Source organism: Hylobates moloch, unplaced genomic scaffold (genome assembly GCF_009828535.3).
Source record: "Hylobates moloch isolate HMO894 unplaced genomic scaffold, HMol_V3 SCAFFOLD_17, whole genome shotgun sequence".
Lineage (NCBI taxonomy): Eukaryota > Metazoa > Chordata > Mammalia > Primates > Hylobatidae > Hylobates > Hylobates moloch.
The window spans coordinates 34,810,629-34,828,650 of NW_026652292.1; the positions used below are offsets into that span (position 1 = coordinate 34,810,629).

At 47.9% G+C, this 18,022-nt stretch overlaps 1 protein-coding gene across 3 annotated transcripts in view; it reads left to right on the top strand.

The window, feature by feature from the left end:
* Positions 1-10,876, top strand: part of EGFLAM (EGF like, fibronectin type III and laminin G domains) — a 60,694-nt gene extending 49,818 nt beyond the window's left edge. For 2 of the 3 annotated variants that reach the window (XM_058430126.1, XM_058430125.1), the window contains exons 15-17: positions 3,750-3,833; positions 8,304-8,407; positions 9,228-10,876. In XM_058430126.1, coding sequence (XP_058286109.1) covers positions 3,750-3,833; positions 8,304-8,407; positions 9,228-9,382 — 343 coding nt within the window. In that variant the 3' untranslated portion in view covers positions 9,383-10,876. The remainder of the gene's footprint in view (positions 1-3,749; positions 3,834-8,303; positions 8,408-9,227) is intronic. The other variant, XM_058430127.1, reaches the window with a different exon arrangement.
* Positions 10,877-18,022: the final 7,146 nt, after the last annotated feature.

Consider the following 18,022-nt stretch of genomic DNA (forward strand, 5'->3'; position numbering starts at 1 on the left):
TAGTTATTATTAAAATGTAGTTCTTATTTTTATTATTGTTATTGTTATTTTTAATAAGTCACGGGCTGTGCCCCCGAGGAGCACAGATCTGTGCAGTCTGGAGAGTGAATCGTTCTACAGAGCAGACAAATCGTTCTTGAGGTTTCAGTGTTTGATCCAGGCTCAAAGCAGATGGAAGAGGAATCCTAAGATAATAAAATATAGTCTCAACTTTCATGACTTTCTTCACCTAAAAGCTGGTTCTTTGGCTAATTTAGTGCTCAAAGCCTTTCTGCCAGAGAATAGGGAAAAAAAATGGGATTCTAAAAATGTATATATGTATATATATTTATAGTTTTGGTGCAAGATTTAGCAGAAAAAATAAGGAAATCAAAGTGCTCAGCAAAAATGGGTGTGTTTTTCTGTTTTCTGTTTTGTTTTTGTTTTGTTTCATTTTGTTTTGTGATTGTATGTGGGGCATGAAACCTACCACTGGCGGGGTTTGTGAACGTTGCTTGACCGTTCACAGTGAACATTGCCCGCTTAGTTTCACCTCATCACATCTTCATGCAACGAAGAGGGGGAAGAGACTTGACATTAGCAAAGTGCCTTGTGCTACAATTTAAAGGGGACATGATTAAAAGTGCCACCACAGGAAAGCAGGAAGGTGGCCAAGTAGTTTCCAAAAGGCCTCACCTGAAGGTATTTCCGGGTGGCCCACCTTGGTGCTCTGGCTCACAGCCTCTAGTGCATACCAAAGCTGAGCGGCTCAGAATAACCCATCATGGCAGCCAGGTTCCCAAGACATGGGTAGAGAAGTTAGACATACATTCTTATATCTGTTTGTTTCTACATTTTTAAAACTGAGGCATACCTTCCATGCCATGAACACCTGTTCAGTGTAGAGCTTGATACGTTTAGAATATGTAAACACTGAATCACTATCACCCAGAACAAGATATAGAACATGTCCACCACCCAAAAATGTTCCCTCGTTCTTCTCCCAGTGAAGGTAACCACTATTCTTGGTCATATATGATTATATACACGAGGGAGCTTTTTCAGGGTGAGTATCAGCATGTTGGGGGAAGCGCAAAGTTCTTTGGAGGGTCTGAAATCAGATGGAATTGGGGGGTTGGGGAATCAGGCCATGGAGAAGCCAACTGAGTTGCCCCCTCCCACAGTGATGGCTGGATTCCCGTCTGCCAGATTCACAGTTGACTCACTAGAGCACATTCTGGCCTTGGCCTGAACAGGTGAGTTGTCGGGTTGGAGAGCAGAAGGAAGCGCACCCTTTATCTAGATGGGCTCTTAGACAACTGAAAAGGTTTTCATTCACTGCACCACAATCATGTTCCAATCCAGCCTCCCTTCACTTACACAGCCAGGTCACCTTGATTCTGAGATCTGGGTGTTCCGGACTGCTTTGGTTATATATTGACAGCTTGTTGGCTTACTTTCACACATGGCTAGTCTTCCAGGAGAGGTGTGACATATTCAAGCCTTGGTGGCAACTTTCTCCTTCCTACCAGTCCCTTGGGGTGCATTGTCAACCCCGTATCCAAGCTGCACTAAGTGCTGCCTCTGTTTGGAGTGGTGGGATTATTCAGTTGGCTCCTACGATGTGCAGCGCTTCCTACATATGTCATGTTACTTAGCATTCCCTAGGATTCTTCAGGGAAGGGATTATTATCCCCATCTGACAGATGAGAATATGAAGCAAGTTGCCCAAGTTCACAGAGCTGTTAACTAGCGAGTCTGGGGATCAAGGCAGGTCTGTTGAATCTGAGTGTCTGTGCTCTTTCTATCATCCCACAGTGCCTCTCAGAACAGCCATAGATAGTAATTCAGCTAAGTTTCTGCCCACCAGCAACTCGCCCTACTTCCTATTCATTCAAGAAGTATTTAGGCACCAAATCATGAAATCTCAAAATTCCACCACCAGGCTGCTTTATACAAGGAGATACTTGATGTGGGAAAATTCATTAGAAAACAGTGGACTTTTCAGGGTCAGAGTGGCAGCTTTGTCCCAGGGGTTTGTCAAGCCACCCCAAGTCCTATTCTTGGTTAAATGTCAATGGGCTGTGTGAGTTCTTTGAGCCTCCATTATTAAAGGAATGACCTATGGTGCTTTCTCTGGAGAAAGCCAAGCACTTTCTATTCTTGCTGTTTTCTCAGAATGAGTACATGGGAGTGCTTGGTAACTCATCCAGCTTTTCTCTCGGCATCCCTCTGTCTTGGGCAATGAGGTGAAGGAGAGATATGTCCTCTTACAAAATGAGGAGGGAGTCATCCCAGGTGGAACATACTTCCCTTCAAAAGCTTGATGGCCCAGGCTTTATTGTATTATCCAGGGAAAGTCTGGGCAGTTGGCCCAGTGCCCGGGCTAGAGTAGTCACTCACTAAATATTTATGGAATTAAATTTAATTAGAATAATTGAATGAACACTGGATTAAGGGGGATATTTCTCTCTGGTAACAACATGTTCATGTTTTCTGAAACCCTTATGGTATCGGGGTATCTGGGAACTGAAACAGAGAATAGGAAGCCACTAGAGAAACCTGATAGCAGAGTGAAATGGGATAAGCGCAGAGGATACACCAAGTTCAAGTTCTACATTAGGTTTGTGATTTTAGGCAAATTCCCTTAATCTCTCTGGGGCTCACCCTACTCTGCAATGTTCAGTTTAAAAAAAAAAGAGTGAAAACAGATGTATTCATTTCTTAGGGCTCTGATAATAAATGACCACAAATTAGGTGGCTTAAAACAATAGAAGTGGGCTCTCTCGCAGTTCTGAAGGCTAGAAATCCACCATGCAGTGTGAGGGTTGGCTTCTTCTGGAGGGTCTCAGGGAGAATCGGCTCCATGCCTGTCCCCCAGGTTCTGGTGGTGGCTGGCAGCCCTTGGCATTCCTTGGCCTGGAGATACCCCTTTCCAGTCCCTGTCTCCATCTTCCCATGGCATTGCCTGTCTCTGTGTCTCTCTGGCTCCATGTCAAAGTCTCTTCTCATAAAGATACCAGTCCTATTGGATCCATGGTTGCCCTAATCCAGTATGACTTCATCCTAACTAATGAATCTGCAAAGACCCTATTTTCAAATAAGGTCACATTCTGAGGCTCTGGGTGGACATGAATTTGGCGGGTGGAGTGGGGGCAGACCATCATCGTAACACAGTATAAAACACTATACATGATAAAGCCATTCTTGTTATTCCTGATACTCTAGTACTGACGTTGCCTTACATGAGGGCATTAAAAAACAATCTTGATAACATTATGCTAAGTGAAGTAAGCCAGCCACAGTCACAAAAAAGACAAATACTCTATGATGCCACTCATATGAGGTATGTAGAAGAATCAAATCCATAGAGTCAGAAAGTAGAAGGCTGGTTGTCAGGGGCTGGGGGGAGGGAAGAATGAGGGGGTATTATTTAATGCAATGCTTTTGTTTTGTAAGATGAGTTTTGGAGATTGCCAGCCCAACAATATGAATATGTACTTAATGCTACAGCACTGTATGCTTAAAAATGGTTATGATGGCCATGGTTATATTATGTACATTTGACCATAATTTAAAAGTCTGATAATTTTTAATTTGATGAACCAGCCTGGAAACCCAGCAACTTTTATAACACTCTGGTTTTCTGTTAAGGAAACTGCACTCTGAGTTGCAAAGAACTTTTGCCCTGAGAATCGTCTGTGAACCATGTCTGCTTATGCCCCAGTGTTTTATTCTGTTCTCTGTCTTCTTCTTCTCCAACGCCTTAGCTATAACCTGGGCAGTGGTGTGGCATCCATCATGGTGAATGGCTCCTTCAACGATGGTCGGTGGCACCGAGTTAAGGCTGTTAGGTGAGTCCCTCCCACAGCATAAGGCAGACCCAGAGCTGAGCAGTGGTGGGATGTGGTGTCCAGTTCCCTTGTAGTCCCACTGTCCTGTTCCCCAACTTTGCCTGGCATCCTATTACCCCTGATCCAGGGCATTAAGGGAATTTTCTACCAACTCCCACTCTGCCCTACACTGACACTAACAGGCCAGGGAAACTGAACCCCAAACCTTCACTAAGCAGTAACCTTCTGGAGAAGAAACCTTTTGATGGCTGAACTGGAAGAGCCTTGAGAGTTCAGGGTATGTGGACTTTAAGGAATATTTGGGCCGGGCGTGGTGGCTCACACCTGGAATCCCAGCACTTGGGGAGGCCGAGGTGGGTGGATCGCCTGAGCTCAGGAGTTTGAAACCAGCCTGAGTTACATGGCGAAACCCCTTCTCTACAAAAAATACAAAAATTGGCTGGGTGTGGTGGCACACGCCTATAATCCCAACTACTTAGGAGGCTGAGGTGGGAGGGCCGCTTAAGCCTGGGAGGTGGAGGTAGCAGGATCATGCCATTGCCCTCCAGCTTGGGTGACAGAGTGAGACCCCATCTCAAAACAAACAAACAAACAAAAGACTGTCAAATCTCATTGTACAGGCAATCCTCCCCCATCCCTCCAGCTTTTTTTTGTTTGTTTTGTTTTGTTTTGTTTTGTTTTGAGACAGGGTCTCACTCTGTCACCTAGGCTGGAGTACAGTGGTGTCATCATGGCTCAGTGCAGCCTCGCTTGACCTCCCAGGCTCAGGCAGTCCTCCCACCTCAGCCTCTTGAGTAGCTGGGACCACAGGTGTACACCATCTGCCTTGCTATGCTGCCAGGGCTGGTCTCAACCTCCTGGCCTCAAGTGATTCTCCCGCCTTGGCCTCCCAAAGTGTTGGGATTACAGGCATGAGCCACTGCACCCAGCCACCTTTTTTTTTTTTTTTTTTTTTTTTTTTTAAGCGGCGGGGTTTCGCCCTGTTGCCCAGGTTGGAGTGCAGTGGCGCAGTCTCGGCTCACTGCAAGCTCCGCCTCCCAGGTTCACGCCATTCTCCTGCCTCAGCCTCTCCGAGTAGCTGAGACTACAGGCACCCGCCACCACGCCCGGCTAATTTTTTTGTATTTTTAGTAGAGACGGGGTTTCACTGTGGTCTCGATCTCCTGACCTCGTGATCCGCCCGCCTCAGCCTCCCAAAGTGCTGGGATTACAAGCGTGAGCCACCGCGCCCGGCCTTTTTTTTTTTTAACATTACCTAAACCTTAGAAGCTGACTGTATTTCACCCAGCCCCAATTACATATCTCCCCCATCACAGAGGTAATCACCACCCTGACTTTGATTAACTTTGGATGAATCATTCCTTTGCTCTTCTTTATATAATAGTTTTACTATTAATACCTTTGTCCATATTTCTAACAACATATTTTCAGAAATGAAATAGCAGGCTGAAACTTAGAAATATCAATCTCGCAAGTTAGATGAAGGTCCCAGGAGAAGATAAGCTGAAATGAGGGTCTGGTTGGGGTTCCCTGAGAATTTATCATAACGCTTTCTGGGGAAGCCAGTGGGTAAAGTCATGAGTGAGGCCTGGGAAACATGGCGCCCACCATGGCTACTTTCCTACTCAGCTCCCATATAGGCTGCAATGGGGAGAGCCTTGCTGGGCTGCCAACCCCTGGCTGCTGGGCCTGCCTTTGAAACCCTAGAGGAAATGGGGATACAGAGGCAGATCTGTGCCTCTCAGCTTCCCAGATGGTCTAGAAAGCCCTTGAGACAGAGGGTGATTTTGATGAAGTCCCAACTCTTTCTGAAAAAAGAAATGTTTTCCCATCATGAATATCCACATGCTTGGATTTCAAATAGTTTCTAGACTACAAGTTAAAAAATCAGAGTCCGGCCTAACTCCAAAATACTCCAAACTCTATGGCTTCTAACTTCTTCATTTCTCTCTCTTACCCATCGTTAAAGGGGCTTGGCCAGAGACATCCAAAGGAATATGAAATGCTTGAGCTCTTTACCTCTAACCACACTTGATCCCTACAAATCCCCACCCTGGGAACATCAGGGAATGACACCCTTCTCCCAGTTTCCTTGGGTGGAGATCATTGGTAGGATACTCACACATTGTGGAATAATTTTTAAACCTTCCCAGTTGTTGTTGGGGTTTGATTATGTATATCAAGATACACACTGGTGAGGATACCAGGAACTTCCTAGACATCTAAGGAAACTGATGTTGAATGGTCTTCACCTGGACTATACACAGCTGTTTGTGGGAAAAGCCAAGATTAGAATCCCAGCTCAAAGCCCTTTCCATGCCACCCCATGATGAAACCCACCCAAAGCTAGGATTTCAGATGTTTGGGAGGGATAAGGCAGTGGACTGTTGTACAGGAAGAATTTCATATGTCAGAGTGTCAAGCTGGGCACCATGCAGATGGCTCAGCAGACTTGGCTTTTCCTGTTGGCATCATGGATACCTCTCCTGGTGGGTCTTAGGTTGCAATGAGGGCTGAACAGAAGGAGTTGAGCCCAGGAACTGGATGAATGGGAGGATTCCAGCAGATACTGTGAGTTGTGAGCAGACAGGCCTAGAAGGGAAGAGTTCTCAGGGGGAGCTGGGTCAAGGCCATGGATATCAATTATGGCAAGAAGGATTGAGCGGATACCTTAATTCTCTGTAGCAGGCTCCAGGGTTAGAGATAGGAGTGTCCATGAAAAGGAGATTGCCCAGGGGGCCTTGCTTTGGACAGTGTCTTGCTCTGGGGAATCCTGGTCTTGCAGGCATTAATCCCAGCAGAAAAGAGGAAATAAATTCCAGTTTATTAAACATCTCCAGGTGCCAGGTACTTTTCATACTTTGTCTCAGTTAATATTCACAGCAACTTAGGTTTTATAATCTTCATTTTATGGATAAAAATGATAATGATATTGATAACAATAACAACACACTCCTCTACCAGTCTTTATAGAGCAAGATATGTATCAGGTATCATGCCCTGTGCTTTGTATGCATAACATCTGATCTCCACAATAATCCTGGGAGATGGGCATAGCTATTCCCATCTTAGGTAAGGACGCTGAAGCACCACAGATTCACTTGTTCATTCATCATCTGGGATGAGCCTTATATTATTCCAGACACAGGAGATACCTCATTGAAGAAAATTAACATCCTTGCCTTGATGGTCTTGCATTCTAATGGGAAGCAACAGACAATAAGTAATAAACATGATAAAGAAGCATGTTATTATGCTAGAAGGTGATACCACATTTTTTCAAATCTAAGATGCCATTGATTATAAGGTATATCTTCATTTTAGATATAAAAAATGAAAAAGTCTTAGACTTTATGAACTAGAGTAAGTAGAAAAAATGGAATATTTTAGAGTAATTTTTTTTTTTTTTAAAGGCAGGGCAAGCAAGGCAAGCTGTTGCGGGTTCTGCCTGTCACAGCGTTCAGATACAGGATTCTAAGAAAGCACTTCCCAAATGGGAAGTTTGTGGTCTCAAAGATGGGGACAGAACAAGAGAAAGTTCTCTAAAACTCTAGAAGAGTTAGTTACTATCAAGAAGTGAAGCCTGAGTGAGTCCACTCCCTAGTGCTATAGAAGCAAATGTATTTGCTTGAAAAAGGCTCATGGGGCTGGATAGGTTTGAAAAATAGCTTTGAAAACTACAAAGCCCTTGCCACCAACGAACACCTCCCTTTTCCTGTCTTCAGAGTCACTTTAGGGCTCTGTGGGTCCCTTAGAAACTTCTGAGCCAGTCTTCTCATAGAACAATCTTATACCTACAAAAATTGCTTCATTGGCTTCTCTCATTGTACTTAGAATCCCAGCTCCCCACGGCTTCCCATGCCTCGCCACAGGCTCTCCTCCCCTGGGCTTCACCTGAAATTTCTTCCCTGGCCCGCTGTCACCTTCAGGATAAATTCTCAACTCCTTACAAACGGTTGACCGTTTGCTTGGGGCCCCACCTTTTCTAGCCCCAGTGTTCTGTGAGTTCCATCTGTGCTAACCCCTGCTTTCTCCCTTTGCTGTTGTTGCTTTCTCTGTTTGCATAACCGTCTCCTTCACTTGACTTACCTACCCAGCCTACAAGACTCATTTTGGACGGAATCTCCTCTGAGCAGCTTTCTCTGACCATCTCTCTAATAACTGTCCTCTCTCTAGTCGAAGTTAGGCGCTGCTCCTCTGGTGTAATTCCATAGCACCCTTGTGGTCTTCGCCGTGGAGTGCCGGCACTGTGTTGTCATTCACAGTTTGACTTTTTGTCTTCCTCAGTAGACCACAGGCTCCTGAGGGCCACACATTTGCTTTTTGCTTTGATTTCTGCAGCCCCATCATTTAGCACAGTACCTGGCACATAGTGGGTCCTTTAATACATTTGTATCGAAATGAATGAATGATTGAATGAACTCCAAAAATGCCGGGCTTTTTGTTCTTTTTTGTTTTGGTGTTTTGCAGGGATGGCCAGTCAGGAAAGATAACCGTGGATGACTATGGAGCCAGAACAGGCAAATCCCCAGGCATGATGCGGCAGCTTAACATCAATGGAGCTCTGTATGTGGGTAAGTGACCGACCCTCGACCAAAGCACAGTTAGGCCAGTGCTGTTCTTGTTAGTCTTCCATTTGCTGTGCCGAGGCCGTGCACTTTGCTGGATCAAGTACCTGTAAATCAGGAAGCCCTCCAGATATTCCATTCTTTCATTTTCTGAACTGCTGACTCATGGCTGAGGGGGCAGGAAGGGCTCCCTTCGATGCTTTTATGCTTTGGACAGATCCACCAGGAAAACCAGGCTTTTCTTGTTTATAGAACAGGAACCTGCTAAATATAGCTCCATGAATTCTCTCTGACAAAACAGGACCTGTCTTTCTTTCCCCTTGCAGAATAGAATGACTAGTATTTCTGTAAATGGCTTATTATAATTAATTCACTAGTGCAGACACATAAAAATGAAAAGCTATTTTTATCTATATGATATTTTCTATTGAAAGCATTCGACATCAGTGCATTTGTTTTGGTTTAAGATGACATCACTTCTAGCTACACACTGCATTCTGTTGACATTATACCACACTTCAAAATTTACTAGACACTATTTGGTCTCAAGGTGGTCAGTTGGGCCAGAAATCACACATGAGGAATGAATTTATAGCTTTTGATTGTGTACAAACTGATCCAAGTCAATCTGTTCCTTCAAGGATAATTATAAAATAGAGAGAGATGAGGTACCGAGCAGCTCAAGGGGCCCACAGCCCTCACGTGTTCTATGAATCAAGGGATGCCTTGGTCAGCAGCCATTCAAGTGCCCGAAACTGGAACCCCGACCTTGCCCTGCTGACACCTGCCCTTTGGCTCACCTCATCTCCCTCTTGCTTCCTGGCAGGTGGAATGAAGGAAATTGCTCTGCACACTCACAGGCAATATATGAGAGGGCTCGTGGGCTGTATCTCTCACTTCACCCTGTCCACCGATTACCACATTTCCCTCGTGGAAGATGCCGTGGATGGGAAAAACATCAACACTTGTGGAGCCAAGTAACACCAGCTGGCCTTGCCCAAGGGACAGAGCCTTCTATTCTGAGAATCCCAGGGGCCCTCAGACCCTGCCTGATGCTATACGCAGAGGCCCAGGGACCAGGTGTGTTTCCTCTCACCAAGGAGAAAGTACACACTGATGAGAAACTGAGAACCAAGACAGGCATCCCTGGGTGGCCTTTCCTGCTGACACTCTGCGAGCTGACCCAGCAGAATTCTCTGTGTAGGAAGCATCGGACTTTGTCCATTGAATATGTAGCGGCTGCCAGAGATCACACATCAATGCAAATTCCAGACCCTGTCTGCTACAGCTCAATGACTGTGTTGTGATTCATAGTACATTAAAAAGAGAGAGAGAGAGAAAGAAACCCGCAGGGCAGTATTAAAATACTTCTCTCCTTCCCTGACTCATGACACTCTTCCTGACAGCAGAATGACTGTGTGACCTTGAACTTCACATTTCCCACCTTGGCCCGTGGATTGTTCGGATTAACCCCTTCCACTCCTCACTGGCTGGTTCACTGTGTTCTGACTAGTCCGTGAAAATAAAGATGGAAGGAGACCAAACACAGAATCATAATCATAATGTGGCCCCCTTCCCCAGAGCTTACCTCGAATGTGAAATCCCTACTTTTTATAATGCAGAGTTAAGGAGCTGAGCCCCCATGATTTTGTAGCTGTACTTTTGTATGTGTATATTTTTATAGCTGCAGACTGTCCACACAGTATACTTTTGGAAGTTTGGGTGGATGACCCTGAATTCTTGCACATCTTTCCTAAAAATTTCTCCCAAAAGAGACTTGTTTGGGCCGTTTGTGGTGTCAGTGGAATGGATAGGTAACTCGGGTGGGCAACTTGGGGAGCCGACCATTCTCTTTTGGTAAATGTTGATGGCTCAAGGGGATGAATATGAAGCTTTCCAAGATAAGCAGATTAAAAGGAACATGTGTTACTGAGGTAGGTCACTGTCATTTTTGTTTTAAGAGGTGGGGAATATCTATAGTAAAATTGAATAAAGGGGACAAAGCTAGAACTTACTCATTCATTCATTCACTTATGGAGGTGTTACTGATTTTGCAGAGGTCAGGTCCATACTAAAGGACACTAATACAATCAGTGTTCCTAAGGCTGTGCAGGAGTTGGGGGACATGCTGTCAGGATGGTCTGAGCAATATCTGGGTGAGAACCAGAGAAACAAGACTTCTTCCTTCTGTACCATGAGCTGTGCCCCTTTGCTATGCATGCACATGACCCCAGAGACAGCTGGTTCACTGGCAGATCCCCATGACGGACTTACTAAGGGAAAGGTGAGATGAACACTGCCCCCAAACATGGGGGGAAATATGATCTAACTTATGCAAGAGCCTATAATTAGTCCCAGTCTTGACTCTATTTTTGTTTGTGCAGCATTCATTCAGCAAAGACTTTTGGGGTTTGTGCAAGGCACAGTTTTAAACACATAATGTAATTCTAAAAGATGAATAAACTAGAGAGTTCATTTTGTGCCCCAATCTCCTGTCTTTGGGAAGCTTTGATGGCCAGGATCCTTTCTCCCAGAGGAATCATGGTAATCATCATCATCATCATCATCATCCACTCCTAGACACATAATCTTATATGAGTGCAATCTGGAGAAAGGCCACATCGTAGAAAGTGGGTCCTCCACCTCCCAGACACCCTTGCCTCAACACCTCTTCCTTTGATACTGTTGGGGCTAGTGCTTCCCAAGATGTCATGGAGTTGCTTTTACAGCCCATTTTGATGGATTCCCTCCAGCCATACATATCATTGTGATATTAGCAAAATATTCAGCTGAATTGAAGCTAGAAGGGCTGTTGCTGATGAGTTGTTGTTCCATGAAAGTGTTATCCAGAGAAAAATGCAATGACCCAGGGATGCAGGCCTGGGAGTAGAACCAGCTGCCTCTGGGTGGGAAGCAGATGAGGCTAAGGGGAGAAGAGTGACGTGATAACAGGGTCAGGGGAGTAGGGATCTGACAGGTGAGAGAGCAGCAGAGTGGAGGGACCCAAGAGGAGCTGGTGACCTGGGAGGCTCAGGGTCAGAGGACAGGGTAAGAGACAGTGTATCCCATGTGGGCTCCTGGGTGTCCAGTTGTCTCTCTCTGTGTATCTGTTGTCATGGCCACAATAATGCTGCATAACAAAAATCACAAAACTGCAACGGCATACAGCAACGAGTGTTTATTCCTCATGCGCCTTGAGTGGTCAGCTTGGCAGCTCTGCCAATCTTCGTTGGGCCTGACCAGGTGGATCTTCTGCTGTCAGTTGGACTTGCTCACACCTGTCAGGGCTGCTAATTCAGGATAGCCTTGGCTGGGTTGGTGAGGTGGCTTGTGTCTGCTCCGTGTGTTTCTTGTCCTCCTCCTAGGCTAATGGGCTGGCCTGAGCATGCTCTTCTCCTAGCAGCGGGGGAGGGCACGAGCACGAGAGTAAAGGTGGAAGGCCTTTCACAGCCTCCGCTTGGCACTGCCACACCCCAGTCATCTGTGGATTCAAGAGAGGAAGAAACGGGCCGGCCCCCACGTGACATATGGGCTCTTCTCCAGCATGAGAGAACTACCAAGCTGCCTGGCGGAGGGCATGGACTCAGGACCAGTGGAAAAGCGTCACTGCTGATGCAATCGGTCCACCCCAGCAAGTCCTATGTCATTAACAGCAGGGTGCAGTAGGGATGCCGTGACCCCCGGCCATAGCTCTTCTCTGACCTTCTCTAACCCTTGGGGCTGGAGGCAAGGTCCATGATGTTCTCAGTGCCCAGCCAGGCCAGGCCTGATGGGAGCAGCACCCGCCCTCCCCCATCGCAATGCGGTGCCCTCTCTTCCCCTTGCCCTCCTTCCACCTGCTCCCTGACACTTGGCAGCTGGCCCTGTTGCTGTTGTGAGGAGGAGGGACTGGACCGGCCGGGAGATGGGATCGGTGCCTGGCTTTTGGGTAGCCGCTGTGGGGAGAGCCTGTTGAAGGCTGGCCAGGCTCTTGGCCGAAGAGAAAGGTTTGGGGTGTCGCCAGGAAGCTCAGAGGCTAACAGCAATCTCTGTCCTAGGGAGGAAGGAGAGAGAGGGGCACGGGATCCTGAAAGGCTTTTCTCCCACAATCAGGGTCTGAGAAAATTCCCCGGAACCTCCCACATGTTCGAAGCAAGGGTGACCGGGTGTGGGGTGAGGATGTCCTTGCTTTTCCTATTAAGATGGCCTTCCATAATGCTGCATGTTCCTGGAGGCCCTACCTCAGGATTTCTCTCAGGAAGGTCTGTGGGGTCTTCTGTGTCCCCCTCCTGCGGCTGCCCAGGCAGCTGCCCCGGCCTGCCCGCCGCTCTGAAGGCCGCGCCGCTCTCCCACCCTGGTATTTGCCTTTCATTTCCTGACCCAGTCCGGTTCCCGTCTCCGGGGCCCCTCCAACACAAACAGGCCGGCTGGTGTCCACACACGGACTGCCCTGCTGGCACGGGCACTGGCGCTTTCCTGCTGCTGCCCCCTCTCCTTCCTCCCTGCCCACCTCCTCCCCTGGCCCTGCAGGAGCTGCTGCCTCCTCCCTGCGTGGGAGGAAGGAGCTCGGAAAAGCGCCCGGAGCTGGAGCTGGCAGGCCCAGGGCTTTCCACTTGGAGGAAACGCTGCATTTTTCACCTTTAACCCAGAAAAATATGGTTCTCAGAAAGCTTGTTTTTAGCACTGTGAGTTCCCAAAGGAGGAAGAATAGGCAGTAGGAGGGGCCCCCGGCCTCTCTGAGCTCCGACAGCACCCCCCACCCCAGAAGGCCGTTCTTCCTGGGAGGGAATAACCAACCGAGGGGCAGCCTGCAGAGGCCCAGCTGCAAGAAAATAAAGGCAGAGAATTCCAGCTCCAAGTGGAAAGACAATACTTTAGGAGAGGAGCCTGGACAAGCGTGAGCCGCTTCCCACCTCCTCCCGGCCTCTTCCAGCTCCTGCCCCGTCCAGGAACGCATAGTAGTTGCCCTTGGAGCTGGGGGTCAGTCCGGGCGTGCCCACCACCGCCCAGACCCTTAGCTGAGAAGCGGGTAAGATTAGCTTATCAAAGGCGGGAACGACGTTCTCCAGCACTTTCTCCCTGCAGTGGGGAGAGAGCTGCCAGCATGGAATCAAAATCAGCATCCGAAATCGGGGGTCGGACAGCTTTAGCCCACACCCACGTTATTCCTCAACATGGAGATGCGGGTCGTCCGACGGTATCCGAACTAGGGACTCACCCGGCACACGCTGAACAGAGAAGGGAAATGTAAGCAGCCCTGCCTCAACCATTGTGAGGCCAGAAGTCCCAGGGCTGCCGGCGTTTAAGCTGGTGGGTCCCGTGGAAGTGACAGGCTGCCGTTAGGAAGTTCCAGCTTACAGGTGGCTATGTTCGGGCCAGCAAAATGACTAATCCAATGCAACAGCATGAGCTGGCTTCTGGGCTAGGCCCTGTGAGTAACCGCACCGCAACCTCACAGTCAAAGAATGTTCACATATTTGATCTTCATAACAGTCCTGCTCCTATGATGGCTGGAGCAGATGGGCATGGCCTGTTTGACTTAGGAAGACAGACGCTGGCCAGAAAGACTGGGTGACTTGCCCGTCGTCCCACCATGAGGACGCAGCCACGATGCTGTCCCGTGGAGCTTTTCTGCCCTCACCCTGACCTCTGGTCAGGTGCAGTCTGCCCAGGGACACCCGCATTGTTGAGGGACATTCGGAGGCTCCCTTGGGTTAGCTGTCGTCTGCAGTATAGTCGTGTAAGTGAGGGAGATTCGGACGAAGGCCAGGCCCCAGGAGTCTGCTTGCCATCGCATGTCAGTTTCTCGTCGCAGCCCTGAATCTGCCTTCCTTCAAAGCCCTTCTGTTGCGGGGACTCTGGGTTGAGCGAATCTGAAAGCAGAAACTAAAGAGCTAGTCCAGCAGGGTGGGATTCAGGCCCCTGTACAGGCAATTGGGCGTGGGTGAAATTCTTTTCCCTTCCCTCCTTTGCTTTCATCTCCACAAATAACCTCCATAACCCTGGGGAGTGGTTGCAAGCTATTTCTGCCCAGCAGCATGTTCCCCTGGGCCCCTGCCTCGCCCCAGCCAAGCCACGAGCTGAAAGAACAGGGCAGGCAGCCGGGAAAGCCTCCCCTGCCGCTCCTCTTCTTCCCGCTTGCTCTTGCTGAGGCATCTTTGTCCTAGAAAGTTTGTAGCTCCCAGGAGCACTTGCCCTTTCCTGGAAAGACGGGAGAGAGAACATTATGTCTCAGCCCTTGGGAGGAGGTCTCCTCTTTTCTATTTGTCCATCTTGTCTTTCAGTTTTGCTCAAGATGCAAATGGTGTCCAGAGGCATAGAAATTTCCCAGCATGTGGCATGGCTTCCCCGGATGTCCCGGCTGCTCACCTCCAAGCCAGGGCCCAGCCCGGGGCTGTGGCCTCCCGGAACAGCCTGCTGTCAAGGGCCTGCAGCTCTGACTTGGCTAGGAGAGGACTTGAGTTGGAATGTCTCTTCGAAGGAAGGCCAGGGAGGCTCAAGAAATTTGCCGTTTATACTCACTTAATAACAAAAGTAAGAGGCACCAGGCCAGGGGCTTAGCTAAGGAAAGCCCTGTTAGGAAATTGGCCAAAAGAAAGCAGAGGCAGAGAAAACGGGCTATGAGGCAGAGACAGCTGTGAGAGGAGAGGGGTGTGGGGCCGCAGGGGTCGCAAGGCTCACTGCGTGGTGACTTCAGGCCCTGCCGGCAGCATTCCATGTTCTCACTGAACGTGGGGTTCAGAGAGCAACTGTGGGGGTTCGAAATGAAATGGGGGGCCCTGTCTAATACAGCGGAAAGTGGAGCATTAGACGATTGCTTGTCCAGGCCACATTCACATCACCTCAGAAATGAAAGAAGCCTGGGCGATCTCTGCTCCGGCTCCACGCAGGGCTAGAGAGGTAAGAGGATGTGCCCAGGGCTGGGGGCCTTATCCATGTGACCACCTCTGGCCTGGAAGCCAGGAGCCCCTGGGAGTGGGTTGGGAGGCTTTGCGGGTGGGGAATGGAGGGTGGGGAACGGATGGCCTGCGGGACCTCACTAGGATTACTGTAGTTGTCCCTTCCAGGCACTCGCCCACACAAGGTGGGTTCACATTTCACTGACACTCACTGAGGATTCACAAACCAGCCCCTGGCCAAAGTGCCAGTGAGGATATCAAGGATAGAGAGGACTCAGCTCCCCGTGTCAAGGTGTTGCCTGGGCTATGGTCTCACCTGAGGCTCACTGGCTCTTTGCTTCTTCAAAGCCAGAGGAGACTTTCTTTAGGCAGGACCCAGTCCCTCTCATAAGAGCTCTCCTCAATAGGTCGGCCACCCAGGATCATCGCCTGTTAACTCCAAGTCAACTGATGAGTAGCCTAATTGTGGGAGTGACAACCCATCATTTCCACAGTTCTACGCAAGCATCTTGGGGGCCTTCGTAGAGTCCTGCCTACCACAACCCCGATCGACTCTAACTTTCAGTCTCTCCCACCTCCAGATGATACCTCCCCAAAAACCAAGTTCGTTTTCCTAAAATGCACCTTCTGTCCTGTGCTATCCCAGCTAAAGGCTATGCCACGGTCAGCTGCGTCCCTAAACAATGAGTCAAACACTCATAGGATAAGGGAGTTCTGTTCTCAGAGAGCATAACCATATTTTAAAATTCCTATTTATAGTTCCTGAAAATCCTGTGTTCCTGGGGTCCAGGGACCCTTTGCCATGACTAAGGACCTAGGCTGGGGTACAGTTAATGGTGTGGGTGCCCAGGGGGATAGAGGAAATTGTCAGGCAGCTGTCCTTTCCAGGGGCCACTCAGCATGACCCCAAGCAGCCCAAAACTTAGAGAAAATAGCAGGGAAGCCATGGAACTCTGTGTCAGCATCTTCGGTGGCCAGTTACTTATAAAAGACAGTATTTTATGACACAAAAAGTTGGTTTGGGTGTTTTTGTGTATAAGGTGCCAATGGGTTTTAGTATGAAATTCAGATGTCAAACTAATGTCAAACACTTTTGCTTGACTTTCAAAGTTATCCATTATTTAATGAAAAGTATGAATATAGAAAAATGTCCAGAATACAGAATTAAATAGTTCATCCATACATTGGGATTTCATATATCCATGAAAGAGTACCATATATGAAAAGATTTTCAAAATATGTGAAATAAAAATTCAAGTTCCAAAGTAGAATCTACAATTCCCTTTTATATATGCACACATATACATATATATGAATAGACATGTACATATATACACACACATATTCACATAGGAAAATATTTATGAAAGGATAAAAAGTAAAATGTTGAAAAGACCTAATGCTGCATAAAAAGATTATGTGGGGCTGGGTGCGGTGGCTCACGCTTGTAATCCCAGCACTTTGGGAGGCCGAGGCGGGTGGATCACAAGGTCAGGAGATCGAGACCACGGTGAAACCCCGTCTCTACTAAAAATACAAAAAATTACCTGTATCCCACTAACGGAGAGGCTGAGGCAGGAGAAGGATGAACAGGCGGAGGTGCAGGACGAGATTGCCACTGCATTCCACCTGGTGAGACAAACTCCGCCTCAAAAAAAAAAAAAAAAAAAAAAAATTATGTGGGCCAAAGGTCACCTGTAACCACACTTTGGGAGGCTGAGGCAGGCAGACCACGAGGTCAGATTCGAACGCCACATGGTGAAACCCACTAAAAAACAAAAATTACCAGGTTTGGTGGTTGAGGAGGCCAAGGCAGGAGAATCGCTTGAACTCTGGGAGGCAGAGGTTGTAGTGAGCCAGGATCGCACCACTGCACTCCAGTCTGGGTGACAGAGCAAGACTCCGTCTTGGAAAAAAAAAAAAAAAGATTGTGTGATTTTTCTTTTCCATTGATTTTCTAGTTTTTCTTCAGTGACTATTTTTTGTTCTGTCTACTCAGGATATCACCTCTTTTGGAGGGACTCATCTTTCTCCAACTCTTGTGAAAATGTCCTTCGAATAGAACCTCTGTCCAGCCACAGGACTAAAGCAGGAATGCACACATGACAAGCCAGGCCACAGGCCTCATGGCGAGTCAGCGAGGACTCCCCTGATGGCAAGGCCATAAGCTTGGAGGAGCCTGGACCATGGGCCCAGCTGCTTGAGGAGGTCTTGCTTGAGGGAAGAAAGTTTTGTGTATAAGGAGATACGTGTTATTTCCGGGTGGAATAGGAGACTACAGTGGTGTGGCCTGAGGAACATGCCAGGGCTTACCTGCCCACGAAGTAGAAGCCTGAAATATCGAGCCAAGACTATCTTCCAGAGAAGCAGATATGCAGTTTGGGGAAGAGGGACGGAGGCCAGAATGGATCACTTGGTCATGGAAGTTGTCCATATAAGTTGGAAGGATATGGAGAACCTGACCCACAGAAAATGAAAACAAGGTTCAAATTGGGGAGGAGATGGCGGAGGACGGAGGTGACAGACAACGTGTAGAAGGACTCTAACCTGTTGTCACTTCGGATAAAGGCCATTTATCTCCCATCTGCTGTTGTCAAAGAGGTAAGAAGGTAAGAGTAAATTTCTGTCTAGGGAGAACAAGGTAATTGCATTCAACACATCTTAAGCATCTACTACAAGGCAAGATGGCCCAAATCTGGTGAAGTAGCTGCTTTGAGCTACCACAGGGAGCCTCCCATCCTTG